The sequence below is a fragment of the Myxocyprinus asiaticus genome, chromosome 4 (assembly GCF_019703515.2).
Source record: "Myxocyprinus asiaticus isolate MX2 ecotype Aquarium Trade chromosome 4, UBuf_Myxa_2, whole genome shotgun sequence".
Lineage (NCBI taxonomy): Eukaryota > Metazoa > Chordata > Actinopteri > Cypriniformes > Catostomidae > Myxocyprinus > Myxocyprinus asiaticus.
In genome coordinates this window covers 41,828,286-41,844,896 of record NC_059347.1, presented here as the reverse complement: position 1 = coordinate 41,844,896, position 16,611 = coordinate 41,828,286, and the positions used below count along the sequence as shown (strand labels likewise).

At 38.4% G+C, this 16,611-nt stretch overlaps 1 protein-coding gene across 1 annotated transcript; it reads left to right on the top strand.

Annotated features, from left to right (window-relative positions):
- Nucleotides 1–2,480: 2,480 nt before the first annotated feature.
- LOC127439759 (acanthoscurrin-2-like) lies at nt 2,481–2,798 on the top strand. Its single transcript, XM_051695986.1, has one exon. It carries the CDS (start codon nt 2,481–2,483, stop codon nt 2,796–2,798), a length of 318 nt encoding a protein of 105 aa, XP_051551946.1.
- The last annotated feature ends 13,813 nt before the right edge of the window (nt 2,799–16,611 follow it).

Genomic DNA, 16,611 nt, shown 5'->3' with positions numbered 1-16,611 from the left:
CCGGTTTAAAAGCACCACAGAACCACAGTGTGTACACTTTTGGGAAAATCAACCTATGAATGACTTTATTATTGTTAACTGCATTTGAGAAGGTATTTTAACATTGAAAAAATTACATACTTAGCTTTGATTCTGTTATTTCTATTGTATAGGAATTCTCTCTCTCACACACACACATCACTGAGATTATTGGGTTATTGTGAGAAATTAAGGCAATGTTATCAATAGGACTGGGCGATAAAACAATCTTGATGTTTATCTGAAAAGAGAGAGAGAGAGAGATAGAGAGAGAGATGTCCTTGATATGGATGATAAAGTTTTGAGTAATTTTCTATACTTAGCCTATGTTCTACAACTAGAACAGGGGTGTTCATTACATCAATCACGATAGCAAGACAACCACTGGTTGGTTGATCTAGACAAAATATAAAAGATTGACTTTTTATTTCCTGACGTCTGTAGCTGCGTGCTGTTTGATTGACAGGTGGCTAATGTTTGTGCGCTAATGCGGGTACATGCCTAAACGATCAAATACACTTTATAATTCCACCATTGCCTGTCTTGGTGAGGCATTAATGTAAACGCAGTCGGTTTGGTCTAAAGTGAACGTAAACAGTGGGAAATAAAGAGTATTTGTATCAAAATGTCAGACTTGAAGTGTATATGTATGCGAATTGAGCACTGTCTAGTAGGCTATGTCATATAAAGGCTATTAATCAAACAACAATAACAAGGAAACGAGAAAACCACTCACTACTTTTGGCTGAATAACTTGAGTAGCTTTAAAAGTATTAATGTAATAGAATAAAACAGTGACATTTTTAATAACAATATTTTTTTAATATTTTTTTTTTTATAATACCGACCCCTGATGTAGAGAGTGTGTTAATTTGTATAATAAATTACCAGGAAAGTAGAGATGATAAAATAATTTATAATTATGCTTAGCCTTTATCATGTTTTTTCTAATGCCTGATAGAAAAGTATCAACCTTTGTAGAGCAATACTTCAGGCCGAACATTCCACCAGTCACAAACTTCAGAAAATTGTGCATCATGCATTAGAATGAGAACACAACTATTTCTGGGCTTAAAAGATACAAGAACTAAATTAATGCAGGACATTGTATCTCAAAAGGAGTACAATGTGGCCCCCCATGTGCTACTTAAAGAAATAGTTCACTCAAAAATGAAAATTCTCTTATCATTTACTCATCCTGATGCCATCCCAGATGTGTTTGACTTTCTTTCTTCAGCAGAACACAAATGAAGGTTTTTAGAAGAATATTTCAGTGTAGGTCTGTAGGTCCATACAATACACATAAAAAGTGTATGGATGCCAAAATGTTGACGCTCCAAAAAGCACATAAAGGCAGCACAAAAGTAATCCATATGACATCCATGACTTCAGAAGTGATATGATAGGTGTGGGAGAGAAACAGATCAATATTTATGTCCATTTTTGCTAGAAATTCTTCACCCTGCCCAGTAGATGGCGATATGCATGAAGAATGTGAATCATCAAAAACAAAAGAAGAAGAAAGTGAAAGTTAAAGTAGAGATTGACTGAGCAGGGAGGAGAATTTATAGTAAATAATTACTTAAATATTGATCTGTTTTTCATCCAACCTATCATATCTCTTCTGGAGACATGGATTTAACCACTGGAGTCACACGGATTAGGCTACTTGTATGCTGACTTATGTGATTTTTGGAGCTATAAAATTTTGGCACCCATTCACTTGCATTGTATGGACCATTAGAGCTAAAATATTCTTCTAAAAATCTTAATTTGTTTTCTGCTGAAGAAAGAAAGTCATTGTAACGAGTAGTTGCCGAGATAAGACGGGAGACGCTGGATCTAATTGCAGACTTTTAATGAAGATGATGAAAGTGAAACAAACAAACAAGAAAAAACTGCAACAAACAAGAACTGAGAAAGAGGGAACAAAACTAGAAGGTATTTATACACACAAGGGCTAATGAGGGAATTGAGAACAGGAGAACAATGGGGAACAGATGGCAGTGATGAGGGCAGTGCATTATGGGAAATGTAGTCTGGGGGAAACAGAAGATAGAGGACAAAAATCACTTCAATAAGAGTCTTGGAAACACGACGGAAACACACTGTGACATAACCCCCCCCCCGATATTGTTGATAAACTTTTGAGTAATGTTCTACATCTAGAACAGGGGTGTTCATTACATCGATCACAACAGCAAGACAGCCATTGGTTGGTTGATCTAGACAAAATATAAAAGATTGACTTTATTTCCTGACGTCCAGCCGCAGGGCAGGGACCATGTCAGGAGGCCTGGGAGGTGGCCGCAGAGACTGGGTCAGGAGACCTGGAAGGTGGCCACAGGGCGGGGACAGGGTCAGGAGGCCTGGGAGTCAGCCACAGAGCAGGAACTGGGTCAGGAGGCCTGGGAGGCGGCCACAGAGCAGTGACAGGAGGCCTGGGAAGCGGCCTCAGGGCAATGACAGGATTCGGAGGCCTGGGGGGTGGCCACAGAGCAGAGACAGGAGGCCTGGGAAGCGTCCACAGGGCAGGGGTAGGATCGGGAGACCTAGGAGGTGGCCACAGGGCAGGAACAGGATCAGGAGGCCTGGAAGGTGGCCACAGAGTGGGAACAGGTTCAGGAGGCCTGGGAGGCGGCCACAGAGCAGGGACAGGAGTTTTGGGAGGCAGCCCTAGGAAGGGAATGGAGTTCGGCGGTTTGGCCACAGGAGGTGGAAACTTAGGGGGTGGAGCCATAGGTGGATCCAGAGGTGGAGCAGCAGGAGTAGGGACTTGAGATCCCAATGGCGGAGCTAGAGATGTGTCCGGAGAAGGAGTGGGCGGAGCAGGAGTCTCAGGATGAAGAGCGGGCGGAGCCGCAGGAAGAGCCGGAGTTTGAGAGTCAGGAGGTGGAGCAGCTGGAGGATCAAAAACTGGACACTCAAGAGAAGGACCCAGAATGGGGTCAGGTGGAGCCACAGGAGGATGGAGGATTTGGGTCTTGGGAGGAGGAACTGGAGGTGGAGCAGGCAGAGGTACAGGAGGATCAGGGATTTGAGACTCAGGAGGTGGAGATAGTGGCGGAGCAGGCTGAACTGTAGGAGGTGGAGTTTCAGGGGGTGAGGGCGGATCCATGGAAGATTCTGAGATTCTGGAGCCGAGAGAGGCTCGACGAAGGCGGAGCCAGGAGAGGCCTGAGGGGCAGAGCCATGGAAGACTCTGAGGGCAGAGCCGTTAGCGGCTGGGAACTGACCTCCATGGTCATGAGCACTGGTAGCGACTGGGGAACGAACTCCGTGGTTGTGAGCACTGGCAGCGACTGGGGAACGACCTGTGTTCGTGAGCACGGGCAATGCCTGGGGAGCAGGAGCCCTTCTCCTCCTCTACTTCCAGAGTACCATGAGCACAGCTGTGGGAGGCTCAAAGGGCGGAGCTGTGGTGGCCCCCCCTGAAAATTCCACTAGGGCTGAAACAGGCATGAACGCTGGCTCTGGGATGGACGAGGCTGGCAACACTGGCTCTGGGATGGACGTGGCAGGCGTGGGCGAAGGAGCCGTGGAGCAAGGAGCCATGGAGCAAGGAGCCGTGGGAGGCTTGGAGCAAGGAGCCGTGGGAGGCTTGGAACAAGGAGCCATGGGAGGCCTTGAGCAAGGAGCCGTGGATGCAGGTTTTGGCCCAGGGTTCCCGCCATAATCCACTGTGTAAGGGGAACGGCAAAGTTCCAGAGCCTTCTCCACATACTCATAGAGTGTCCAGTGAGGATCAGCCGGAGGCATCAGTTCCTTCAGTGTACTATTCAGACCTGTCCGGAAGAAAACCACCAGAGAGCGGTCAGGATAGTGCACTAAATTCACTAGTTCTAAAAACTCACGGACGTGATCCTCAACTGGATGGTCCCCTTGCTTGAGCAGAAGAATTCTGACAGCTGCTAGATCCATGTTGGTCAGTTCTTCTGTAACGAGTAGTTGCTGAGATGAGAGACGCTGGATCTAATTGCAGGATTTTAATGAAGATTATGAAAGTGAAACAAACAAACATGAACTCAAACAGCAACAAACAAGAACTGACAAAGAGGGAACAAAACTAGAGGGTATTTATACACACAAGGGCTAATGAGGGAATGGAGAACAGGTGAGAACAATGGGAAACAGATGGCAGTGATGAGGGCAGTGCATTATGGGAAAGTTAGTCCTTGGAAACATGACAGAAACACACTGTGACAGTCATACACATCTGAGATGGCATAAGGGTGACTAAATGATGAGAGAATTTTCATTTTTGTGTGAATTATTCCTTTAAAGCCCAATGTGGCCCCTGTACCAAACAATTGCTCTACCGCCTCTATTGTGCGGGACACTTTTACATTTACTCACCTTCATGTCACTCCAAACCTATATGACTTTCTTTCTTCTGCGGAACACAATAGTATATAAGTTTAAACTTTTTTTCCATTCAATGAAAGTCCATGGGATCTAAAACAACACTGGACCCCATGGACTTTCATTGAATGGACAAAAAAACACTGAGACATTTTTCAAAATATCTTCTTTTTGTGTTCTGCAGAGTCATACAAGTCATACAGGTTTGGAGCGACATGATGGTGAGTAAATGTTGACAGAATTTTCATTTTTGTGTGAACTATCCCTTTAAGGTCCAGGGGCATGATTAATTGCGGTAATTTTTTAGTGCATTGTTTTTTTTAATATAATTAATCGCACTGAATTAACATGCTAAATCGACTGCCCTAATTTAAATACACTTTAACCTAAAAGTTCATGGACACATTTTATGTCAACTACCCATACATCTCTCTCTCTCTCTCCCTGAAATTGGCATGTCTCAAGTCTGTCTGATCAACACACTCCATACCTATTTGCACTTCTTATCCCCTTAAGATTAAGGTGAAAGTAAAGAAAGGTGATCAATTATACTGATAATGTGATAATGTTTATACCTAGGCTTAGAATAGAATTTTAAGAACTTACTTAGATGTTATAAATTAAAAAAGAAAGAAAGAAAGAAAGAAAGAAAGAAATGAAAAGAAATGTGGGCATTTTTTGCCACTTTTGGGGGCATTTTTGCCCTGAGCGCCATTTAATGTCTTACTCTGATTATATGCTTACTGGAGAAATTTGGTCTTCTTCTCATGTTAATGCATTCATCTGACTAACATCACAAATTAAACTATTTAGCACAGCTATTTGCAGTTTCAATGGATGGTCATTTAGTTCTAAAACTTTACAAAGTACATCAAACACTTTTAAATCAAAAGATGAAGGAAAAAGTAATTATATGTTTAATTAACAGATTAAATTCAAGTTACTTGTTGATGTCTAAGTTTAACAAGTACAATAGTGTATGTAAATACTTTTTATATGCTTTCGCAATGGTTTCCAAAATATATGTTTTTTTTTGTTTGTTTGTTTTTTTTTTTCAATTATATGCCTAAATGGAACTTTACCAGTGGGCCAAGTTTTGTTATTTTGTAATTAAAATAATGGCCAAGAATTTGCTTTCAGTGTTGTGCTATGTTGTTCCCACATATGTAAGCTTTTGTAAAGTATTTTGTATGTATATGCTTCTGTATACTTTGTCTATATCTGTATTCAGGCCTGTGTTTAACACCATTTGTAATCTCCATTTGGTATTACACATATGACATGTTAAGGTTCGGGTATGGAAGGAGGAGACGGGGAGCAGTGTCACACTTTAGGTAGACTTTTATTTTCTGCCTTCAGTATGCTTGAGTTCAGCCTTCTCTGTGCTTTTCTTAGTTCAGTCAGTTCAGTGTAACAAAACTCTCAGTTAACATCAACTTCTCGAAATCTTCAGCTTCACAACTAAACAATAAAACATACAATAGTCACTGCACTCTCGTGTTGTTCTCTCTCAGCTCTCTGGCGTGTTTTGGCTGCTTTTGTGTTCTCTCCCCGCTATCACTGTAACAAGAAACAGCTGTTAGAAATTATGCCAACCAGCTTGATGAGCCACACCACTCCCTCTCTCCCGCAAACAGACACACGACCACGCCCCCATCCCCACAACATATTTAAGCTAGTCAATCAGGTTTAGCTAGAAAGGATAAATCATATTAATTTAATTTTGTGTCTCATTTGTGACACAAAATGAGCCTTTGAAGTTCATAAGCAGAGAGCAAGACCCAAGTCCCTGGCTCTCTGTAAAAATCAAATGTCTCGTTGAAATTCCACTCAGTTTGCCTGGTCAGATGTTGAGTTGTGCCCCTGTCTGCAGAGCAGGGTTGATCTTTGTTGTTCCTACATGAGCTGTCTAAAATAGTTAATCTAAATCAATCTCAGCTAGCCAACCTCTTTCATTAAGAAAGTTAAGGAGACAGACTTGTGGTGAATATCAAAAGAATCAATAGTCATTCAGTACAGTAAGCCCATTTACTTGCTTCCAGATCCTCCCTACTGGACACTGTGAGAGTCCATTTGTATTAAAAGGACATCCCATTTTATCATCGTGTTCTCTGGCTTTCAATTATATCCTCTGTACTTTTTGCCTTTATCTCAGAGAAATGCTGCTCTTGATTTGATGAGGAAAATGATAAGGAAATAAATAACTCAGTCAGAGCTGCGGCTTCCATGAGCAGAGACAATAAGACTTTGCCTTATCCTGTAAAGTCCCATGATCTTTGCTTCCATTTTTTTCTTTCTCCCTCATTCACTCTGTGATTTGCTCTATTGATTGTTTTATTTAGCCTATTCCTATCTATCTGTCAGTTCTAAGCTATTAGGTTTGGTGGGTTTTTTTCTCTGCCTCCCTACTTCATCTTTGTTGTCAATCACAATTCCAATATTTGCCACTTGTCCTCATCACCACTTCTAAGAAGGTCTTAACTTTTTAATAGTTAATTGAACAAAAATAAATTGTCATTATTTAGTCACCTTCTTGTCATTCCAAATCTAAATGAATTTCTTTCTTCTGTGGAACACCAGTCACCATTCACTTTCATTGTATGGAAGAAAAAAAAGATGCCATGAAAGTGAATGGTACTGTAACTGTAGCTCTCATTCTGCCTGACACCTTTTATGTTCCACGGAAGTAAGACAAGTTTTGAACAACATGAGGGTGAGTAATTAATGTCAGAAATTTTATTTATGTCTGACCTATCCAGTCAATGTACAGTAACATGTACAGTAATCACCCTGTTATTTATCACCCATACAACAAGTATGTGGAATATTTCCTACAATTCAGTGAGGTTGTCACTTCAAGGACAGTTCTGAATCACAACAATGTTTACATTTCTCCTTACATAATCCTAATTGTGTAATAGCACAAAAGGAGACAGTATTTTTACATCTGAGTTTTGGTTGCTAGTGCCTCATCTCTTATAGTATCTCAGATGCTAAATAGGCAAAATATGGATTTTAAACATACAGGATAGGTCTAGTCATGTCAACTTCTTCAAAGGTAGGGAAAAGACATATCATTCTTATTTTGAGTGAATCTTGTATTCTAATGGTGCAAGTTGATTCTTAAAATAGAAAACCTTTGGAGTGGTGAATTTGCATTTTTAAATCAGTGCCTGAATACAAATTCTTGTTGTCTTTCTAAAGCCTGCTATGCTTGGCATAACTATTCAATTGTGGTGTTTTATTGTTCCGTTTCAAAGGCGTTACTGTCCATCATTGAACAGTAATTTAATGATCTCCCTAAATGTGTAAAATTTTTGTAATGGACAACCAGTCATGTCCCTTTAAGTTGTTTAGTTGAGTCTCAAATGTAAATGCTATTGTGAGTCAAAGCATAGATATATTGTTTTAACTGCATTTAAAAAAATATACAGTCAATGCTGTAAATTGATTTATTTAGTCATGGAACAGTCTCTTTGGTTTCTCTCTTCTGTCTTGCACTCTTCTCGTTTTCACATAAAAAATCAGAACTCACGAGTCTAGAAGCTTCAGTAAACATGCCAATCTATAGTACTGACAAATGTCAGATATAACACACACACACACACACACACACACAGGTTTGTTTGTAGACTTCCATTGACTTCACAGCAGGCTAATGATATATCCCCTAACCCTAACCCTACCCCTTAACCTAACCCTCACAGACACCTGTGAACATCAGTAGATTTTAAGCTAAACATAATTTGGCCATTTTGTGTGTCTTTTTTACTAGTGAGGACCACCTAAAATATCCTCACTAGTGGGTTTTCAACAAGTTTCACCATATCAGTGAGGACATTTTCAAATATTTGGCACTCACAAATATAGTGAAACCTGTACACACACACACACACACACACACACACACACACACACATGTTGGTGTGACTATCCTTATGAGGACTCTCCATAGACATAATGATGTTTATACTGTACGAACTATAGATTCTGTCCCCTACCCCTAAACCTAACCCTCACAAAAAACTTTCTGCATTTTTACATTTTCAAAAAAACATTGTTTGGTATGTTTTTTAAGCGATTTGAATTGTGGGGACACTAGAAATGTCCTCATAAACCACATTTATAGCATAATGCCCTTGTAATTACCATTTTGTAACCTAAAAAAAATGTCCTCATAACCACCCAAACCCACGCACACACACACACACACACACACACAATTTAACATATTTGCAGGGGAAATATGCTCTAATTTTTTCAAGGGCACTAATAGCTGGTTAACTTGGTGCTCTAGGTGAGACAAGACTTGACCACTTAATGGTAAAATGTAATAGTTTTTTAAAGAGTATTCCACTGGAGTAATCTTTATTTAACATGCAAGGTGATATGGGTTAAAATCCCAAACTAATGTGAAAGTTTTATTAGTCATAGTGATTTTTTTTTTATATATAATTTGTATTTTTAACCAAGCAAAAAATTAAATAATACAAAAATAAATAAAAACTGAACAGCCAGTGACGACTGTGGACATTTTGAAAATAGCTCATTCTGAGTTCTGTGGGTGAGAATTCATATTAGTTTCTAGCAATATGAGGCTGGGTGGATACTAGTGACACAATCTTCAATTAAAAGGAAAAGATCGGCTTAAGGTGCACGGCAACATGATTTGACTGACCAAATTTACAGTAAACAGGTAAATGGGTGATTTCTGCCACCGCGTTTTTACCTACAATAATTATGCAACACAATTATAAAAAGGTACAAATAATATTTTCGAAATTTCATTCAAATACACTTTGCTCCAAAATCTGTTTGAATGGGTATGAAGCTTGCACATGTTTTTGCATCATTGCTGTAGCCATATGCTTCATTGCAAAGCCATATGCTATATACTGTATAAACATCAGAGCATTTTACATGCTTCACTTTCTCCCAATGTAAAGAGGGAAATAGGAGTAAAATTTGAAAATACTGTTATCCAAATGGATCGAAGGTAGAGAGGAGAGTGAGAATAACCTTTTTAGAGCTGGTTGAAACTGCCTAAGAACAACGGGCTTGTCAGAATTGAAGCTGAAGAAGGAAGTGAGCAAGAGAAATCATAAAATAAATAAAAAACTAAGTTGCCTGGGTGTCTCTTTAGTTTCTCTTTCTTGACATCTTGTACGTCTTTTTCCATCAAGCTCTCTACATGTGATTAAATAATAACAACAATGATGTGTTCAGCCTGCTGAAAACACATTGAACATGATGAATCAAATTGCCTCTTGCTGATAGGGCATGTGGTATAACGAAGAGTGTGCTGGTGACTTTCTTCTCTCCTTTACCATAGACCAGTGAGAAAATCTCATTGTCTGTTTTTTTATTTGCCTCTCTATTCTTTCTCCTTCTCAGCATTTATAATAGATTCTATTGCACTTTCGCATGCACATCCCCTTCACACAATGCTGTTTTCTCTGCCTTAGAAGATATTGCATCTTTAAAATCTCACTTATCTGGATTCAGATACCTTGTATGTCCTTAATCTACATCCTGTTGTGGAGAAACTCAAAGGTCATGCAGAACGTCCATAGTTGGTCTTAGTTGACCAATTTGTAATGCTATACATGCTCTCATGAATGTGCCAAGAAGACAACAGATTTGTAGTGAAAATGGAGTTACATTTTGGTCTGTTTCTTACCCAATTGAATCATATCACTTCAAAAGACAAGGATTAAACTATTTGAGTCGTATAGATTACCTGTATGCTGCCTTTATATCCTTTTTTGAAACTGAATGTTTTGGATCCCATTGACTTGAATTGTATAGACAAACACACACAATGTATCCTTGAAAGATCTTCATATGTGTTCCACAAAATAAAATTGTACAAGACAGCATAAAGGGGAGTAAATGATTAGAGCATTAGAGCATTATAATTTTTGTGTGAACTAGTCCTTTAAATTAAAAACTGGGTTACACTTTATTTTAATGTGTCCTTTTTACAGTGTAATTACACAAGTAATTACTAATTATTACTAATTAACAACATGTACTTACTATAGGTTTAGGTTTAAGGTAAGGGGTTGGTTTAGGAATAGTTGCTTGTAACTACACATCATTTACTGTTATTATTATAGTAAATACATGTAATATGTGTAACAAGGACACATTAAAATAAAGTGTTACCAAAAACTGCCTTTGCATTGGAGTGCGCTGCCTCCATAGGCAGTTCACTTGGTTTTGAAAAAGAGCTACTGTGTCCCATCTCAGCTGAGGACAAAGTGAATATATCTGCCTCAGCCAGTGTAGACAGAGAATTCACCTGCTCATGACAAAGACTGTAATGAGGCTCAAGGTCTCTCTTACCACTCTATTCAGTCTAATGGAAAGAAGAAAAGGGCAGGCACACTCTCCTTTCATCCATCTTTTCTTTGCTCCTGTGTCCCTCTGTAACTCTCTTTCTGTCCCCTTCTGTTTCTCTCTTGCTCTCACTTTCTCTGCAGGAGGGGATGTTGACATTCCTGCCTGGAGGAGGGTGGGACAACCCCCACAGAGATCCTGACCCTTAAGAGAGGAGCACAGGATGAGAAATGCCTGCATTAGCCTCTTCCAGCTTCCCCTACCAATTATAATTCTTTGACCCTGTGAAATTGCCTTGGTCAAAATATGCAATTTATGGTATCTCTCAATGAAGGAAAGGGGAACCCAAATAGTGGAGAACCCACTATTTGGCATCATTAGGAGATGCTAGGGAAAATTATGCCTGGGGCTTCAATGTCTTAATATGGTGAGGCATGAACCACCACACTCTCCTGATGAGAGCAGGTGCATTGTGTCCTATTCCACAGCTGTATTTAAATACCATACTGACTGCATCAAGTGCCTTTCATGTACTAAAATTATCTGTTATGGATGGAAACTAAAAGCTGCAAATACTACATAAACCCTATCATTAGCATCTTCCACTGCCATATTTTGTATATAAAGGTGGCCTAGTAATGGATTATTAATGTATTGCATTTTGCATCTCTGCTATGATCAGAGCATACCAAGAATATCACAAGTGCAAAAGTGATCCAACAGTAAGTGTGGAGCTGAGGACTAAAGTTGTCCTGAGGGAGCCATTTCTCTAGTGAGAGGAAAAGTGTGGGTTTCTGTGTCTAAATCAACAGCCTAAAAGACAGCTGGAATCCTACTGAATATGTGTGTATCAGGGGAATGCCATTGGTTGTTAATATAACAAATTTGACACGTTGATGGAGGTCCTTTTTCTCTGTGTGCATTTTCACTTCCTTCACTAATGAAATTAAAAGACTGCTAGATCCCAGCCAGCTGGACACAGCATGGAGAAAACAACTTAGACATTCACGAAGAAATACAAACATGCATGCAAACACGAGAAAATACACAAAATAAAGCATGCAGATTGCAAGGCCTTTTCGTTCAGGGTAACAATATCCTCACAATTTTCCTTTATTGTTGCTTATTTTGCTGGTTTTAACATCTTTCTTTTTTTTTTTTTTTTCAGCTCAGCACTGTAAACCCTAATATTGCCATTACTGGAAAAATCAAGTTGTCTTAATTAAACATTACAAACAGTCCAAAAGTTTTGGACTCATAACTCACAAATCTAAGTTCCTGGAACTTATTTTTCTTAAAAATTAATAGACTTAAGATTTAAGTGTTAATAACTCAAATAATTATTGAGTACAGAGTTGAGACTATAGGGATTACTCACAATGCCTTGCACTTTAATTATTTAATATGTGTCCTTGGTCAAAGGAAACATATGGGAACATTTAAATATTTGTTATTAAGAATCCATAGAGGTTTTAGTTCTTTTGTAGTATTATTTATGTTGTTTTGTTGCAAATAGTTGTTTTGTGTAATGTCACCATTAGGATGATCTGTGTCACCTATTGCACCAAAATGTTTAATTATATGGATAAATAATAATAAATAAATAAGGGTTGTATATGTAGTGTTACCCATGTGTGTGATTAGTGTAGAGGGGCAGATGCTATGCATCTAAAAGTTTCTGAAGGAAGAAAATTGAGACTTACAAATTACACTTCATGTTCAGCTACTGCTGGTAAATATGAAGCCTTAATTAATTTTAATTAAGTAAAATGAACATGATTAGATTTTGTTGGATTTACACAATATATAAGTTGTTTTAACAAAAAATAAAACCTTTAAGGTGCTGTGTACTACCACCAAAACAATAGTACAAAATAGATGGCGCAACTGTAAATACCTGAAAATTGACACCTAGAAATCCCAAATTGCTGTGTTATATTTTCAAATGATCTCAAAGCTCTGTTTTCATAAAGGTCACCAAGTGTACATAGCAACTAGTGATGTCCAGTTCATGAATGTATTGTTCTTTTGAACCAGTTCTTTTTAGTGAACGAATTTTCACCAAATTGGACTGACTCGTTTGAAACAGTTCACGTCTCGAGTCAACACTGATCCACAAGTTACTCTATTTTAACCTGTCTCTCAGATGTGCCTGACACTCCGAATTGAAATGAGCTGATAACCGGGAGTAATATGATCCTAGAACTGCTTTTGCCAACTCTTCTTTGCAATTAACCACCCCAACTAGTTCACAAATCAGGCTGAACACTCGGGTCGCAACAGTTCTTGAGTCAACAGTACAATGAGTTGCTAGCAGCAGTTCTCAAGTCAACTGAACTGAGAATCGCCTCTTTCGGAGGTGTCCGAAATACTGAGAACCGAAGAGCTGCTGACATTGAGCATGTGTGTGATTAAGGGGTTTCAGGTGTATTTTGCTGAACAACAGAAAGTGTAACAAATAAAACATACTGGAAATATGTTTATGACTTGATTTTATTACCGATTTATCTACGTATGAAGATGATCCAGTCTACAGCTCTCGAGTCAACAGTACACTGAGTCGTTCGCAGCAGTTCTCGAGTCAACAGTACACTGATCCGGGGACAGCAGCTCTTGCATCAGCAGTACATTGAGTCGATCACAGCAGTTTGCGAGTCACCAGTACACTGAACTGAGAATCTCCTCTTTCGGACATAATACTGAGAACTGCTGATCAGTGAGCAGCTGATGAGCATGCGTGAACCGAGGACTTGAATGAGGGGGCTAAACGTTTCAGTCGAAAGATGTAAACAATTTTACTATAGAGTATTGTGCATGCAGATTATATCTGAAGTTGTGATGAGCTGGATCATGGTTTCTATAAAAACAAATGGTGAGTTGATTAAGACTAGTTTAATCACTTTTTATGCTTTAAACATGTGCAGAAAATCCACGTTTGTATATCATTGTCAGAAGTGGGTGCTTTAGGTGCAAAACTTTAATGTAGGATGCATTGTAAGATCACTGAATAAAACACAGATGACAATAAACACCCTTATTATTATAACTTAATTAAATTAAATGTTATAATCACCAATATGCCCTTACATATGGCTTTATTGAATGTGTTTGTGCGTTTATTCTACAATGTCGGCGTATTAGCATTATATACTGTATAGTGACGTCATTACGTGATGATGTAGATGAACTGGTAAATTGTTTTTTTGAACCAGTTAATTTAAATCGCGGAAAAGAATCGGACTTCCCATCATTAGTAGCAACACCCCTCTCCATCCATTCTTTCCAGCAAAAGTGGGACTTGTTAATACACAATTTGGGGTTCAGCCATATGCTTGAGGAAACATTTAAGTAAGTGTCAAAATCGAACAAATGGGAAACCTTTGTCCATACTGAATGTAAGTGTGAAATAATGGGATGCATTTTTACTTCTCTATGCATTTGATAGAAAGACTTTGCAATGGTGAGATTGAGGAAGGATCGCTTGTTCAATGTTGTACCAAGGAGGAGCTCTCTCAGGTGGAAGAGACCAATGTGCCAGGTGTCTGAGACTAAAAGCATAGTAATAAATGTTTTTGGGGGAGGCCTAAACCTCCTTTGTAACTGACTGAAATGCAACCGATGTCAATTAACACTCCAAATAAAAGACTTAGATATTCTATAAAAAAAATTAAAATTAGAAAGAGGAACTTCTAGAGGGAGAGATTGTAGTAGATAATTGAATTTGGGGATACAATTTATATCATTAACCTTCCCTGCCATAGACAAATGCAGTGAAGCCCACCTATCAAAATCACACACAAACTTTTTCATTAATGGATCAAAATTAACTCTAACTAACTAAATCGCTCAAATTTGCTGGAAATAAAATGCCTAAATACCTAAAGCCTTGCTAGGGCCATTGAAAGTTGCCAGGTTGGAAAGCCATGGCAGGGAAATATGCTGTCAGAGCAAGAGCTTCCAATTTTGACCAATTCACCCTGTATCCTGAAAATTTGGAGAAAGAATTAATAATTTTATGGAGGCTAGGCATAGATCTACTAGGGTTGGAGACAAATAATAATATATCGTCTGTGTAGAGTAGAAATTTGTGCACCACACCTCCTGCTGCAATACCAGGAAAATCATCCTCTTTTCTTATATTCTTATTGCTAATGTTTCCAGGGCAAGACAAAACAATAAAGGGGAGAGAGGACAGCCTTGCTGGGTTCCCCTACCAAGAGAAAAAAAATCTGAAATGTATCCATTAGTTTTCACTGCCGCTAAAGGTTGTTTATAAAGTAACTTAATTGACGCAATAAAAGTGTTCCCATACCCATACATTTCCAAAATATTAAAAAGATAGTCCCATTCCACCCTATCAAATGCCGTCTCGCTGTCAAGTGAGATGGCAGCAATCGGGGTCTGATCATTCGCTGCTGACCACATAACATTAATAAAATATCAAATATTATCAGAAAAATTCTGACCACGAATAAACACCACTTGATCTATATGTACTGTATAATAGATGTAATTACTCTGCTTAATCAAATAGCCAGAATTTTAGACAATAATTATACATGTAACTGGTTCAAGGAAAGTGGACAATAACTCTTATATTCATTTGGGTCTAAATCTTTTTTAAGAATGAGACTGATCAGGACTTGCGTTATGGTTGGCAGTAGTTCACCTTTCTTTAATGACTCTGTGTAAACTTCTAACAAAAGTGGAGCCAGTTCTGTGACATAAGATCTAAACAATTCTGTGGCAAAACCATCTGGCCCTTTAATGACTACAACAAGCTCCTCCAAAGTATATCTGAGTCATGAAAGTCTTTTTGATCACTCGTCAATTTAGGAAGTTCTAATGGCTCTACAAAGTTGCTAATGTCCTTATTGGTAGACACAGACATGGAGCTATAAAGATAGAAATAGAATTCTTTAAAGGATTTATTAATATCTGTGACAGAATTAAATATATTGCCTCCAGAAGACTTCACTGAAGGAATGGTGGAAAAAAAGCTCTCTATGTTTTATGTAACTGGCATAAAGTTTCCCTGCTTTGTCCCCCGACTCAAAGTATGTCTGTCTTGCCCTGAATAACCAAAACCCTACCTTCTGTGACAAAATAGATCTGTACCTATACTTTAGCTGAGTCAACTCTCTAAGACCACTGGATGACATTCAGCGCTTCTGCTCTGTTTCAGCACTTTTAATACTCTTTTCCAATTCTATGAATTCTTGTGCTTTAATTTTTTAATGAATGAGGCATTTTGTATGATCCGCCCCTAAGAACTGCCTATGTAAAAATATGTAAAAAACATTTTAACGATAATCGCCTTAAAAAACATTGCGAGATCCGATTATATCATTAACCCCCCTGCCAAGGGTCAGTGAATATTTTTGCTTTATTGATTTTACTTAAAAAATTAATTGATTGAAACACAAAAACTTTAACAAAGGATATTTCTAAATTCAAATTACACCTTAAATGAAAGGTAAAAAGCAATTAAAATAATGAAGTGATCAAAAAATCGTATATATACTGTAACCACCTCCCCAAATCCAAACATTTACCGTCCTCAACGGCCCCATTTGCCATCACGCAAGTATCCCTCAACGATAACAGGTTAAAAATGACTAATAGCCTACAAATTAAGAACTAAAGACAATTATAAATGTAAATCAGTATCAGAATGAGCTTTATCGCCAAGTATGCTTACACATACAAGGAATTTGTTTTGATGACAGAAGCTTTCAGTGCACAAACAATACAGCAACAAGACAGTTAAATGCCCCGATAAGACAGGTAAAGATAATAATAATAATAATAAATAAGCCTTATAAATTCCCATGTGTTCCCAAAAAAACAAATGCTGCCAAATGTGTGTTCTTATCGAATGTGTTTGTA